Source organism: Mauremys mutica, chromosome 4 (genome assembly GCF_020497125.1).
Source record: "Mauremys mutica isolate MM-2020 ecotype Southern chromosome 4, ASM2049712v1, whole genome shotgun sequence".
In the NCBI taxonomy this organism is placed as follows: Eukaryota; Metazoa; Chordata; order Testudines; family Geoemydidae; genus Mauremys; species Mauremys mutica.
The window spans coordinates 131,918,561-131,932,012 of record NC_059075.1 but is presented as its reverse complement, the minus strand read 5'-3'; the positions used below and the strand labels follow the sequence as shown (position 1 = coordinate 131,932,012).

General features: G+C 49.2%; 2 protein-coding genes across 6 annotated transcripts in view; both read right to left on the bottom strand.

Moving 5' to 3' along the window:
- Positions 1-625, bottom strand: part of C4H6orf89 (chromosome 4 C6orf89 homolog) — a 46,358-nt gene extending 45,733 nt beyond the window's left edge. For 2 of the 3 annotated variants that reach the window (XM_045014170.1, XM_045014168.1), the window contains exon 1: positions 475-625. In XM_045014170.1, coding sequence (XP_044870105.1) covers positions 475-479 — 5 coding nt within the window. In that variant the 5' untranslated portion in view covers positions 480-625. The remainder of the gene's footprint in view (positions 1-474) is intronic. The other variant, XM_045014169.1, reaches the window with a different exon arrangement.
- A 7,224-nt stretch (positions 626-7,849) lies between these two features.
- RAB44 (RAB44, member RAS oncogene family) overlaps positions 7,850-13,452 on the bottom strand; it is a 42,852-nt gene continuing 37,249 nt past the window's right edge. For 2 of the 3 annotated variants that reach the window (XM_045012731.1, XM_045012730.1), the window contains 3 exons: positions 11,757-11,858; positions 10,480-10,556; positions 7,850-9,006 (listed from right to left, as the gene is read on the bottom strand). In XM_045012731.1, coding sequence (XP_044868666.1) covers positions 8,919-9,006; positions 10,480-10,556; positions 11,757-11,858 — 267 coding nt within the window. In that variant the 3' untranslated portion in view covers positions 7,850-8,918. Of the gene's footprint in view, positions 9,007-10,479; positions 10,557-11,756; positions 11,859-13,452 lie in introns of those variants that run through there. The other variant, XR_006578709.1, reaches the window with a different exon arrangement.

The window sequence follows — 13,452 nt, the reverse complement described above, 5'->3', positions numbered from 1 at the left end:
AAAAGGGAACTATGACACCCAGAAGCTGGTGCAAGGGCACATGGGCTCCCTAACTGGGATTTGCAGCAAATGGGCAAGGTGCCCTGGGAACCTGTCTGTACCTCCACTTGCCAGGTGCACCTGGGCCATCAGGCTCACCCCTCTGCCCTGCCCCCAGCACCTTCACCACCCCTGACCCAGGCTTCCCCTTCATTATCCCCATTGCCCCCCTGCCCTCTCCTTCCCTCCAGTAACCCCACCCCTCTGAGGCCCCCCTTCCTTCCTGCCTCTCTCCATGTCCCATTACCCACCGTCCCCATCCCCCTGCCCATTACCCACCCCTCCTGCCCCAGGACCTTCCCCTCTGCCTCAGTACTGTCCCCTCTGCCCCCCTCCTGCCCCAGTTCCCCTCTGCCTCCTGACCCCTCCCGGGCCGCTCCCTTTCGGCCCCCCCATTACCCCGTGACCCCTCCCCTCCCCTCCTGTGCCCCTCACCCCATCCACGCTCAGGCCCGGCTGCTCCTGCCTCCGCCCGGCGCTTCCTGCTTCCTGCTGCCGAGGCCACAGATTGGCCGGGACTCGGGCGCGAGGAGCTGCGCAGCGCCGCCAAGGCTGCCCCGGGCCTGCCCGCCGCGGCCGCGCCCCCCGCCTCTGCCCCGCCCCTTTTGGCCCACTGCCCCGCCCCACCGTGCCCCCCCCCCCGGCCTCTGCCCCGTCCCCACTGCCTCGCCCCGCCGCGCCCCCCCGGCCTCTGCCCCGCCCCCTTTGCCCCACCGTGCCCCCCCCCAGCCTCTGCCCCGTCCCCACTGCCTCGCCCCGCCGCGCCCCCCCGGCCTCTGCCCCGCCCCCTTTGCCCCACTGCCCCGCCCCACCGGGCCCCCCCCCCCGGCCTCTGCCCCGTCCCCACTGCCTCGCACCGCCGCGGCCTCTGCCCCGCCCCCCCCGCCCTACTTCCCCGCCCCCCGCGCACCTCCCGGCCTCTGCCCCGCCCCCTCTACCCCACTGCCCCGCCCCCCCGCCTCTGCCCTGCCCCCTCTGCCCCACTGCCTCGCCCCACCACACACCCCCGGTCTCTGCCCCCTCTGCCCCACCCCACCGCCCCCTCTGCCCTACCGTAACTCCCGGCCTCTGCCCTGCCCCCTTTGCCCCACTGCCCTGCCCCACCGCCCCCCGCCGGCCTCTGCCCCGCCCCCTCTGCCCTACCACGCCTCCTGGCCTCTGCACCGCCCCCATCGCACCCTTTGCCCCACCGCGACTCCCAGCCTCTGCCCCCCCTCTGCCCCACCGTGTCCCCCAGCCTCTGCCCTGCCCCATCATGCCCCTTGCCCCCCTGTGCCCTCTCACTGAGCAGGGGCGGCTCTAGCAATTTTGCCGCCCCAAGCACGGCGGCACGCCGCGGGGGGCACTCTGGCGGTCGCCGGTCCTGCGGTTCCAGTGGACCTCCTGCAGACGTGCCTGCGGAGGGTCCGCTGGTCCTGCGGCTCCGGTGGAGCCTGTGGATGCTCCACCGGAGCCGCGGGATCAGCGGACCCTCCGCAGACACGCCTGCTGGCGGTCCACCAGAGCCGCCTGCCGCCCTCCCGGCGACCGGCAGAGCGCCCGCCGTGGCATGCCACCCCAAGCACGCGCTTGGCGTGCTGGGGCCTGGAGCCGGCCCTGCCTCTCACCCCACTGCTCCAGTCCCACCATGCCTTCTGCCCATATGTGCTGCCCCACAGTCCCACCTCCACTGCGCCCCATCCCACTGTGCCCCTCTCACCCACCCCACGGCCTCCCCCTGCCCTGCCACTCCGAGCGACCCACCCTCTACCAGACTGCCCACCCCCTCGCCAATTGCCCTGTCACCCACACATCTCCTACCTGACTGCTCTGCATGGGTGCTGGAACTACTGGAGCGAGGGGGGCTGCTGCACCCCCTGGTTTGAAGTGGTTTCCATGATATACAGGGTTGACAGTTTGGTTCAATGGCTCTTAGCATGCCCACTACAGAAATTGTTCCAGCCCCCCGACAGCGCCCCCCACCCAAGTTCTGCCCAGCTGCCTTGACCACCCAGAGCACTCCATATTTTGCTCTAAGTACCCTTACCGTGAATATATTTTTACCTTCCCTAGTCACTGTTCAGCCTCACCCATTTTCCTCCTATGCCTTTGCTTTGTCCGTGCACCATCTCCCACTATAGCTTCTGTCTTCTGCCGCTTAATCTATTACCTAGTTAGCTACATACAGTTAAGAGTGTGGCCAGTGTCTGTTGCTTCTGGCCTGTGTCAGTACATTACGCTGAGTAAAACTGCAGTCACTTGGTTCGTTGTCAACTTTTGCAAAACTCTGCTGGGAGTGCCATTTAAAAGTAAGCCGCCGCCTCATTTTTATTTTCAGTAGTGTCCAAAATGTACTAGGCACTGTACAGATTATACAAGAACAGTCCCTGTTGCCAGGGGCGGTTCTAGCGATTTCGCTGTCCCAAGCACGGCGGCACGCCGCGGGGGATGCTCTGCTGGTCGCCGGTCCCGGGCTCCGGTGGACCTCCTGGAGACGTGCCTGCGGAGGGTCCGCTGATCCCGCGGCTCCGGTGGACCTCCCGCAGGCATGCCTGCGGATGCTCCACTGAAGCCGCGGGACCAGCGGACCCTCCGCAGGCACGTCTCCGGGAGGTCCACCGGAGCCGCCTGCCGCCCTCCCGGCGACTGGCAGAGTGCCCCCCGCAGCATGCCGCCCCAAGCACGTGCTTGGCGTGCTGGGGCCTGGAGCCGCCCCTGCCTGTTGAGATGTGCTTACAGTCGATAGTAAACATCGTCCTAAATAGTTAACAATGTTTGTGGAAAACCTTCATAACCTGCAGTCTACCCATTTCACAGCTGATAATGTTTCAAGAGTTTAACAGTGAACAAATCTAAAACGTTGACATCATTCAAACACATGTGAAAGCCAAGCAGGGCAGTGTCCATTAATACCATGTGGGGGCATCTGATCAGTACAGACTCTGAGTTTCTGTACAGAGACTGGTCTCCATGCCTTCTGGTGGCAATGAGAAAGTATTTCCTTTTATCAGTTTTTAATTTTTCATCTTTTAAACTGTAGCTTATGGAGCAAGCAAAGGACTCTCTGCATCCAATGGATAGGGTACTGGACTGGCATTCAGAAAAGCTTGATTCTAATTCTCAGCTGCACTGCTGGCCTGCGGGGTGTCCTTGGGCAAGTTATTTCATGGCTGTGTGCCTCAGTTTCCCCATCTGTGAAGTGGGAGTAATGATACTGACCTCCTTTGTAAAGCACTGTGAGATTTGCAGATGAAAAGTGCTAGTTATTGTGCTTCATTTGGTGCATATTTTATATGTCAATAAGAGTAAATAATACCTTAAACGATGAAAACAGAGAGAATTTGAGAAGTGGCTTTTTGAGACCAAATAGCTTGTGTATTTGAACTTTTGTTAAAATGTGTCATGATCTAAGTGCTTGTTCAGTCCAGTTGTGCTCTGCTTTTAAGTAGCAGCTGGCAAAGTGGTATGGCTGCAGGCACTCAGCTGGTTTATTGTTGTTTACCATGATTTTCTGCAGTGCTCTGAAATGGAATTTAATTTTGAAAAATTTTCTGTTACTGGTGAAGTGCTTATAGTAATTCTGAAAGGTTTAAAGAGACACAGCTTTAAAAAATCATATGGTGCAAGCAAATAAAATGTGTTTTCCTGTGATATTACTATGACTCTGTGCCCTGATCCTCCAAACACACAGATGCACTTTATTTGAGTAGTCCCTTTGACTTCAGTGACTCATATGTACGTGTTTGCATGACCCAGGCCTTATTTAAAAGTGAAAGAATTGTTAAAATGCAAAATTCTTGTCATTACTTATGCTTTTTGTTAACTTTCTTGCATTTCTCTCAGCTTGGAGAATGAAAAATCAATTTGACTTTTGTTTATATTGTATTCAGTTTTGCTTTCCAGTTTAGTGCTGCAATGTTTAGTTTGCCAACACATCAGGGGGAGTGATTTTGGTTAAAAATATCTTTTTATCAGAATTAATGCCATTGGAATCATTGGAAATAAAATAGTACCATTTCTCTGTGTATGATGTTTTATAAAAGTTTGGCTTTACAGATCTACATTTTGAGCCAAATTCAGGTTATCAGCATCTCTTATACAGCTCAAATATTATGCAGTTGGAATGCATCGTTGTATTTACTACCATCTAATGGAAGAACTGAGGAAAAGCAACCTTAACTAATTTAATCTTCTTTTGTAGGCAAATAAAGCTGTTTGCTGACCGATTGAAGCAGGGAAAGCGCCATCTTCCGTACATAATCCAAACAAGATTTAGGGTAAGACAAACCTCTTGTGGGCAGCTTTTGTCTACATGCAGCTGCACAGCTGCATGAAGTGAACAGATGGTCTGTTTTGGTTGATGGACACTGATATTTTGTTACTTTCATTGTTGATCGGAATTTCCAATGTGTTTGGGTTTATTCTGTTCAAGGCAATATACAGGGACTTTTAAAATAGAAATAGTACGGATTGGCCCAAATTAAACCTGGATCTGAAGACCCCAGAGCTAGAACTGAACTGTGCTGTTAGAGTCCCTCTTTAGTGAATCTGTTCCAAAGGCTGATCCTAGTACTAGATACAATAATATTATTTTATAGTGAAGTGTGATAAGAGAGGATAGCCTACAAGAGGAATTATGTAAATTGGATTAAGAAAATATAGTCCTTTTATTATTAGGGCTAAGGGACAGTTGTCTTCTAGCTGGCATTAACAGTGAAGGCAACAGAATGCCTCTGTAAGGAAAGGAGTTAGGGCATTATCCTGGGATTTGAGGTACCTGAGCTCATTTCCCCCCTCTGCCACAGGTTTCCTGTCTGACCTTGGGCAAGTCCCTTGGGCTCAGATCCTCAAAGTTGTATAGGCATCTAGCTCCCATTGAAATCAACAGGAATTAGGCACCTAAATACCTTTGAAGGTCTGGGCTATAGTATCTCTATTCCTCAATTGCACATCTGTACAATGGGGCTAATAGCAGTGCCTAGGGTGACCAGATCAGAGGGATGAAATATCGGGATGCGGGGGAGGAGGGAGCAGAGCAAAAAAAAAAAAAAAGGCGGGGGGGGGGAACAGTTTCACAGGGGCCGTGCCACTGGATCGCACACAGCACCCAGGCAGCGCGCGCTGCCCTCCCTACAGAGCCTCCCACCCCGCGGCCTGCCCTGGGCACATGTGGAACGTCCCGCTGCCGGTGGGGAGCCCCACACCTCTCCTGCTCGGCTGTGCTCCAGCGGCTCCTTCCTGGCAGTGACGGGGAAGTTTATGGGTTCGAGGGACCCTGACCGGCTCCTCGCCCCTGTCCGCCGGCTGCCCCGCCTGGGACAAGTCTCGCCCCTGCAAGCCCCTCTCTGCCGCGTGTCTCCGGCGGCCCACGCCCCCGGGCCGCGCTGCCCCCGGACCCACCGCGCTGCCCCATGGGCTGCAGGGCTGGAGCACTGCAGCGCTCCCGGCCCCATCCGGCCATGGCCCGTGTGCCCAGGCTGCTGCACGGGGGCATCTCCTCCCCAGGCCCAGCTCAGGATCCAATGGGGCAGTGAGGGGGTGAGGCTGGGGGCAGGGATTTGGGGAGGGATCTAATGGGGGAAGGAGGGGTCGGGGCGGGGGGGGGGTGAGAGCCCCTCCGGGCTCCACCTGTGCGCCGGAGCGGAGGGCAAATTGTTTGTTTGTCCCGTGTCCCGACCGATGTTCAAGCAAATATCAGGACAGTCCTGATAAAATCGGGACGTCTGGTCAGCCTAGCAGTGCCCTGCCTCACAGGAGAGGTTGTGAGGTTAATCCATTAAAGAGTGTGAATTGCCCAGATACAGCACAAATGCAAGTAGAGTTTACTGCCACCTAATCAGGAATAGGAATATACCACTTTGGGCAGAGATGAGACAAGCTATGTAAATAAAAGGTTGTTAGAATGAATGGCAGGCAGAGGGCTCAAAGGCAGCCTTTGAAGGAATTTGTTATGTGGTAGGAAGTGAAACTGGCAACTCCATTCAGTGTGAAATTAAATTGGTGCATACACTGGAATAGGGAGGGGCTGTAACTTCTGATTAGAAGAGAGATTGTTAAAGTCTCCATAATGTTGAGAAAACAGATTATTCAGCCAATGACTTTGCAGCTAAGACGCTAATGCAGGAGGTTCACCCCTCTGCTGTAATAAGTGTCAGGAGGCAGGTAAACCTGACATACACAGAATGTTTTGGTGATTCAGGGGAGATGGAGTTCTGAAACGTTACAATGCTAACAGAGGGAGACAGCCCGTCAGTGAGACACTGAAACACCTGAGCTCTGACATTGTAAGATGTGATCCTTTGTCTTAATTACAAGATCCTGCGGTACCTGGCTAACCTTGTTACCCAAACTAGCACTGGTTACAATCTGATACTATTTGTTAATGTGTGACCAGTGGATCTCTCCATTTGCTAATCAGCTTTGCTTTATTTGAGATCTTTTTGGTCTTGGTCTATTCTTGGAATATTCACAGTTGTCCTGTAATGTAACTATATTGGTCATTTTCCCCAACTGTAACCAACAAATGGACAATTCCATTCTGTTAGGTCCCTAAACATCCTCTGCCTTTCTGTGAAAGTGTCCCAGCTCCCTTCACTAAATTTCAGTAGCTTTGAGCAGAACTGACATCACCGATTTGTGTGATAGCATTATGAATAACACACACAAATCAAAAGAGAAGCAGAACCAGAAATAATTTAAAATACGCTTTTATTTATAGTGTTGAAAAATTACTCATCATGTTTCTACGTTTGTACAGGGCCTGGCACAATGGGGCCCCTGACCTGGCTGAAGCCTCTGGGATATAAATGTTAAATAACACTGATGATGATAACAATCAGCTACAAACTCATCCAAGCTATTGTTTCCAAGTCTGATATACTGAATTTAAAAAAAAAAATTTAAATAAGTCCATTGAAGTACTAGAGGTTACACAAATCCCCCAACAATATTTAATGCTGCTCTACAATAACACTTCGCTCTTATAAACTTAGACCCAGATCTGCAAAGGTATTTAGGCACGTGACTCTGAGTTAGGATCTGGGCCTCAACTGTTTGTATCCTTCTCTCTCAAAAGCACAATTATCTGCATTGCTTTGCAGCACAGTTGTTTGTATAAATGAAGCAGCTGAAGTAATGACAGGTAAATAGTAATACTAATATTTCTGGTGTTTGTGTCACTCTCAGGTTAATAAATACAAAATGCACTTTAAAAAAAAATGCAATTGCATTTGTAAAAAGCTTACAAAACCTTGCTTTCCCCCTACACAGAATTGTTCTAATGCAGTGGTTCTCCAACTTTTTTTTTCACGGACCACTTGAAAATTGCTGAGGGTCTCGGCGAACCACTTAATGATCTTTCCAAATGTTGTTTGTACTGTTAGCTAACTATTGTAAAGCGCTTTGGATAAAAGCATTATATTTTTAAAAAACTTAATAATAAACATTTTTTGTTCTACAGATAAAAGCACACAACTCATATTTTAATATAGTCTTGCCTTTCTAATGCGATGGATGTGCCCACTCTCCCCTGCTGCAGCAGTCCCCGAGCTGGGGCAGGGAAGGAGCGGGGGTCTCCCCTGCTGCAGCAGCCACCAAGCTAGGCTGGGAAGGAGAGAGGGTCTCTCCCTCTCTCCCCCGCTGTGGAAGCCCCCAAGCTGGGGCTGGGAAGGACTGGGGTGTCTCCCTGGCAGCCACAGTCCTGGAGCTGAGGAAGGTCGCCTCTTTCTCTGGCCACTGCAGCCCTGTACATCCCAAATTCCTCCCACCCCCTCTTATCACCCCACTGCCCCCTCCCACCTACCCCCTATTCCTCCCAAGGCCACCCCCTCACCTTACATGTGCATCTTCTCCAGGATCCAGGCACCTAATTAGTGGAGCCACACCTGCAAGGCTCCATTTATTAGGTGGTTGGCCCTTCATTCTCTTGTGTACGGCCCCCCAGGCATGTACCTTAGAGGAAACTATCCATGGACCACCTGAATGGAGCTCACGGACCACAGTTTGAGAACCTCTATTCTAATGCAACAATCCATTGCCCTGGAGGCTGTTCCATTGCTCAAAGTACCCTTCATTGAAAATGATAGACTCACAAATGTTCCGCTGATCAAACTATCCGATTGCCTCATCGCTCCAAAGTGATTTTATTATCCTGTACCTTCTACCCATCTTTCTATGTGTTGTTTTTTTAATCACAGTTTTAGCAGCCTTTTTTGTAGGGATCCTCTATTGACCGCTGGTGTAGTACAATATGGGACGTGGGCGAGGGCAAAGCTAGATATTATAAAGGTGAAGACACTTCAAACTGATGACATACTTTATAAAGTGCAATTGGAAAAATGACTGTAAAAATGAGATTGAGGCATATTGTGTATTCTCTCTCAATTGAATCTGGATCAGATTTTCTGAGTTTACACATTCTGAGTGAAATTCACCACTGTGCAGAGGTGCCTGCACCACTTAAACCCAATTGTGAGATCTCCTGCGATACATTATAGGCGTTGCACAGGCCCTCTGCATAAGAGTGAATTCCACCCTCAAAGAGGATTTTTCTGTCCGCTGGCTGCAAAACTCATTCTGAGATCTGAAAATCCAGCTGGGCTCTTTCTGCTTCTTGCATCAGGAGCAGCAATGGAGGAGCACAGTTTTGATCTCTTAATGAAAGAAATAATGTTTGCCCACTAATGGGTTAGGCCCTAACATTCTGTGGGGGTAGGCAATCAGAGAAATAGATTAGCTATGAATGAGACAGAATACAACTCACTCCCTCATAACTGCATTTGTTCTGCAACGCTTAAGGGGAATCAGTAAAGTCAGACATGAGGAGCAGAGATGAAGGTTAAGAGAGGGCCATTCTTATGCTTTCAGGCTGTATTTTGTGATCAAAGCACAGAGTTTCTCGGTCATCTGCAGCAACCTCTTTTCTTCTTTGGTGGCGCTGGTACCTCCACCACCTCAGTTTTTAATCTGTCTTCATGAGCTTTCAGTGATCTGGCATGATAAACATGAAACAAATTAGCCAGTTAATTGCCCTGCTGTTTGGAATCTACATCATCATCTGTCGTGGAAAGCTCTAGTAAAGGGTAGGGCTGGGGTGTTCAAAGGGTCTGAAAAGAGTTGCGTGCCCGGTTCCCACAGCAATTCAATTTGGGCACCTATTCCTTTAGGCTCCATTGAAAATTTCAACCTCAATCAAGCCACAGTCAAAACAAACCTGCTCACATCAATCAACCCATCGGGGAGTTAAGCAACATCCTGAGGATTGGAGCCCAGATTGCGAGCTGTCTCCAGGCAAAGCAGTAAACCTAACAACAGCAGGTAGAATGATGCCTGGCTTGTTGCTTCCAGCTAGCCACCTACTCTCTGTACAACACCCCAGGATAAGGAGAAATAGCTAAGGTCCTTTGTGCCCTCAGGTTGTGTTATTCTGTGATGGGGAGAAGGGGATTGGGTTGGCAGCATCTAGAAGTCACACTGGACGTTATTAGTGGAGGAGCATAAGTGAATCTGGGCCTGGTATGCCCTATTCCGTTCTTCCTTCCAACAATCTGTTCTAGGCACAAAAACATACTATTGATGGTTTTGTTAATCTGCCTTTACAGGGCTGAATGTTTGAAGTGCATCCTGACATTCTAGTGAAGAATCCATTTAGGGCCCATTTTTGTGGGCCAGGACAGTGGAATGAACTCCCCCATGCAGGGCCGGCTCCAGGCACCAGCCCAGCAAGCAGCTGCTTGGGACAGCCAACAGTGAGGGGTGGCACGTCCGGGTCTTTGGCAGCAATTTGGCGGCGGGTCCCTTACTCCCTCTCGGAGCGAAGGACCAGCCGCCAAATTGCCGCCGAAGACTGAAGCGGCGGTAGAGCTGCAGATCGCGATCGTGGTTTTTTTTTTTTTCCTTTTTGCTGCTTGGGGCGGCAAAAACCCTGGAGCCAGCCCTGCCCCCATGAACTAAAGACCATCACAAACCTCACCAACTTCCATACCAAGTGCAAGATGCACTTCTCTGAGCTTGTCTTCTCCAACATAAACACAGACCAACATATACACTTAAGGAAAAAACAACACCCCCCCCCCCTGCCAAAACAAGCCATGCCACTGCACGTGCTTATCTGCTTAGGGAGAGGATGAGAGAACAAACAAGTGGCTGATTTTAGTCATGTTGCTTAATACATGACTGGAAAGTACTCTGATAGTGTGCAGTGTAAAAACCTGTCTCAGCTAGAACAGATTCTTATCTTTGCACCTGTGGCCGGATCCTCAGCTGTGGTAAACTGGTGTAGCTCCAGTTTTGACACGCCCTGGGTGGGCACATAGGAGCTGCGTACATTATCTATGGAGCATGGGGATATACAGCTTTCAGCTGCAGGGGTCACGTCAGCATGCAAAGCTGAAGAAGAGCAGTGGAAATCAGGACCCAACCCATTAATTCAGGACAGTCAACAACCCCATGGCACACTCTCACCTGGCGAAGTCAATCATGGATTCAGAGACTTTGTCGCCTGACGCAGCACTGCATTCATAAAACAAGAGCTCACACTCCTGGAAGACACAAGAAGGCACACACAAATTCCCTTCCCTTCCAGAACTGTTTGGTAGGTTCAAGCCATAGATTGCATAGATTTAAAACAGGTCGAGCACAAGTGTTGTGATTTTTCCCAGATAATCATCAAACAACTAAAGACGGGGGAGTCGGTGCATTTGGAGCAATGATATCATGGTTTGTGTAGGATTAAAAAAAAAGCACGAGGGACTAATTACGCGAGGAAAGGTGGTGATCTGTTGGAAATGCACGGCCCAGAGGGTCTCCTTGCTGCTGTGGCACAGAATTCATATGTGAATAAAATTGTGCATTGTAATTACTAAATTATAGGAATGTTGAGAATGAAATCCAGCTTCCCCAGCAGCTTCAATGCTAATCTTTAACGGCAAGGGAAAGCCTGGCATGCTATAGACATACACAGAGGCAGCACTGCCTAGTGGATTGAACACAGAGTTGGCAGCTAGAATGTTCTCTTTCTGGCTCTGCCAGTGACTTGCTGTGTGTCCTTGGGTAAGTAACCTCATCTATCTGTCCCAGGTTCTGTAAAATGGGGAGAGCGATACTTGTCCATCTCACGGACTGTTACAAGAATCAGTGCTTGGACACATAAAGCATCTTTCAAAAGGGATGAGTCAGTAATTGCTTTATGTTTTATTATTTACATAGTGCTGGAGAGGTGCCTGGCATGTTATGGTACAGATAGGCCCAGATCCTCAAAGACATGTAGGAGCCTAATTCCCACTGAAATCAAGGGAATTACGCACCTAAATACCTTTGAGGATCTGGGCCAGATTCCCTGCCTCAAAAACGTTACCGTCTGAGGCCCTGATCCTGTAAGCTGCTCTGCTGGGGTTCAGTTCAGTGGAGGAGGGCCAGGGAATAGCTTGCCAGATCGCGGTCTGAGTTGAAACAAGGCCAGCAGGAGGAGACAAAAACACAAGGCGCAGGAGGGTGCAAGATATGGTTCTGTGGTCATTTCCTGGCAATTAATGACCAGCCGATTAGTTAAGGGCTCTCTGTTTTGCCTCAGGTCCTCAATTCCCTCGCTAATCGTTAATGGGAGGAAATGCCTATCCTGTCAGTCATCATGGCTTAATTATAGCTTTGGTTTTGCTTTATTCTTTTAACCCCCGACCCCCAACTAAGGATGGTGAAAGAATTTAAATGGATGGCAAACTCCAATAGATCTGTTCACATACCTTAGCCAAGCGTCCACCCTCTTCAGTAGATACCTGTCTTTCTGCAGCACAGTCTGTTTTGTTACCAAGTAGAAGGATGACAACTCCATCTCCTGCTCCTTCCTGTGAAGCAGGCCAGGTATGGTGAAATCTTGGCCCCAGTGAAGTCAGTGGAAGTTTTGCCATTGACTATAATGGGATCTCCAGTTTCTTCAAATCATAACCCTACACAGCTTCTGAACACATCAGGGTAAAGCCTAGAGTAACCCCACTGACCTGCATGGATTTGGTCCATTGGGGCTTGGGTTTACATGATAGAGCAGGGGTAGGCAACCTATGGCATGCGTGCCAAAGGTGGCACACAAGCTGATTTTCAGTGGCACTCAGACTGCCTGGGTCCTGGCCACCGGTCCGAGGGGGGCTCTGCATTTTAATTTAATTTAATTTTAAATGAAGCTTCTGAAACATTTTGAAACCTTATTTACTTTACATATAACAATTGTTTAGTTATATATTATTGACTTATAGAAAGAGACTTTCTAAAAAGGTTAAAATGCATTACTGGCACGCAAAACCATACATTCGAGTGAATAAATGACGACTCGGCACACCACTTCTGAAAGGTTGCCAACCCCTGTGATAGAGCATCTCTTCCAGAAAGGCATCTGGTCTTGATTTGAAGCCATGAAGAGATGGAGAATCTGCCACTTCCCTTGGAAGTTTGTTGAAATAGTTCCAACCGACCCCAGAGTAGATTGAAAAATTAATGTAAACATTTAATGAAAAAACTGACTTTGTTTCCATTCCTCAGGGTTCAAAGCTGATCCATTTTCTTTAAAAAAAAAAACCCCAAAAAAACTTCTTCTTTTTTTGCAATTTTTTAAATAAAAAAAAACACTACGGAAATCATTTTCAAAATCCTTCATTTCCCCCAAATCAAAACAAAAAAGAGTTGATAGCCATTTGGACAATGTTTTCAGTAAACAACATCAGGAAAATATTGTGCAAAATATAGAAAAAATGAACCTTTATTACAAAATAAATAAATGAATGATAGAATAAAGGCTATTCATTAACATAAGAATGGCCATACTGGGTCAGACCAAAGCTCCATCTAGCCCAGTATCCTTTCTTAAACAGTGGCCAATGCCAGTGGCCAGTTGACAAAAAAAATCTGAAAAATTTCCACCTGCTTCAGTTATAGCCAGCTCATGGATGAGATGCAAAATCAAGGCTGTGACCTTTCATGGTTATTAAAGAAACCATGAGACTTTTCCCTAAACAAGAATAAGGCTGTCAGTGGTATAGTTCTACAGGGAATTCTTAAAGCACCCATCTTGGCAACCACTGCATTGTCTCCATAAGAGATAAGGCCAATTTAGCCCTCATATTCATGTAGGTGCCTACAGCTGACTTCAGTGGGAACTGTGGGTGTGTGGTCAAGGGCAAAATTTGGCCCATATTGATATAACAGTTTTGCTTAGTGGCTAGAGCGCTGGACTGAGACTCAAGAGACCTAGGTTCTATTCCAAGGTCTGGCCTGCTGGGTAACCTTTTCCCTCACTATGCCTCAGTTTCCTCATCTGTAAAATGGGGATAATAATACTGACTTCCTTTGTAAAGCACTTTGTGATCTGTGGATGAAAAGTGCTATATAAGAGCTAGTATTATTATGACACCAAAGAAAGACCCTGCCACTCTTCAGTTACTTGCTACT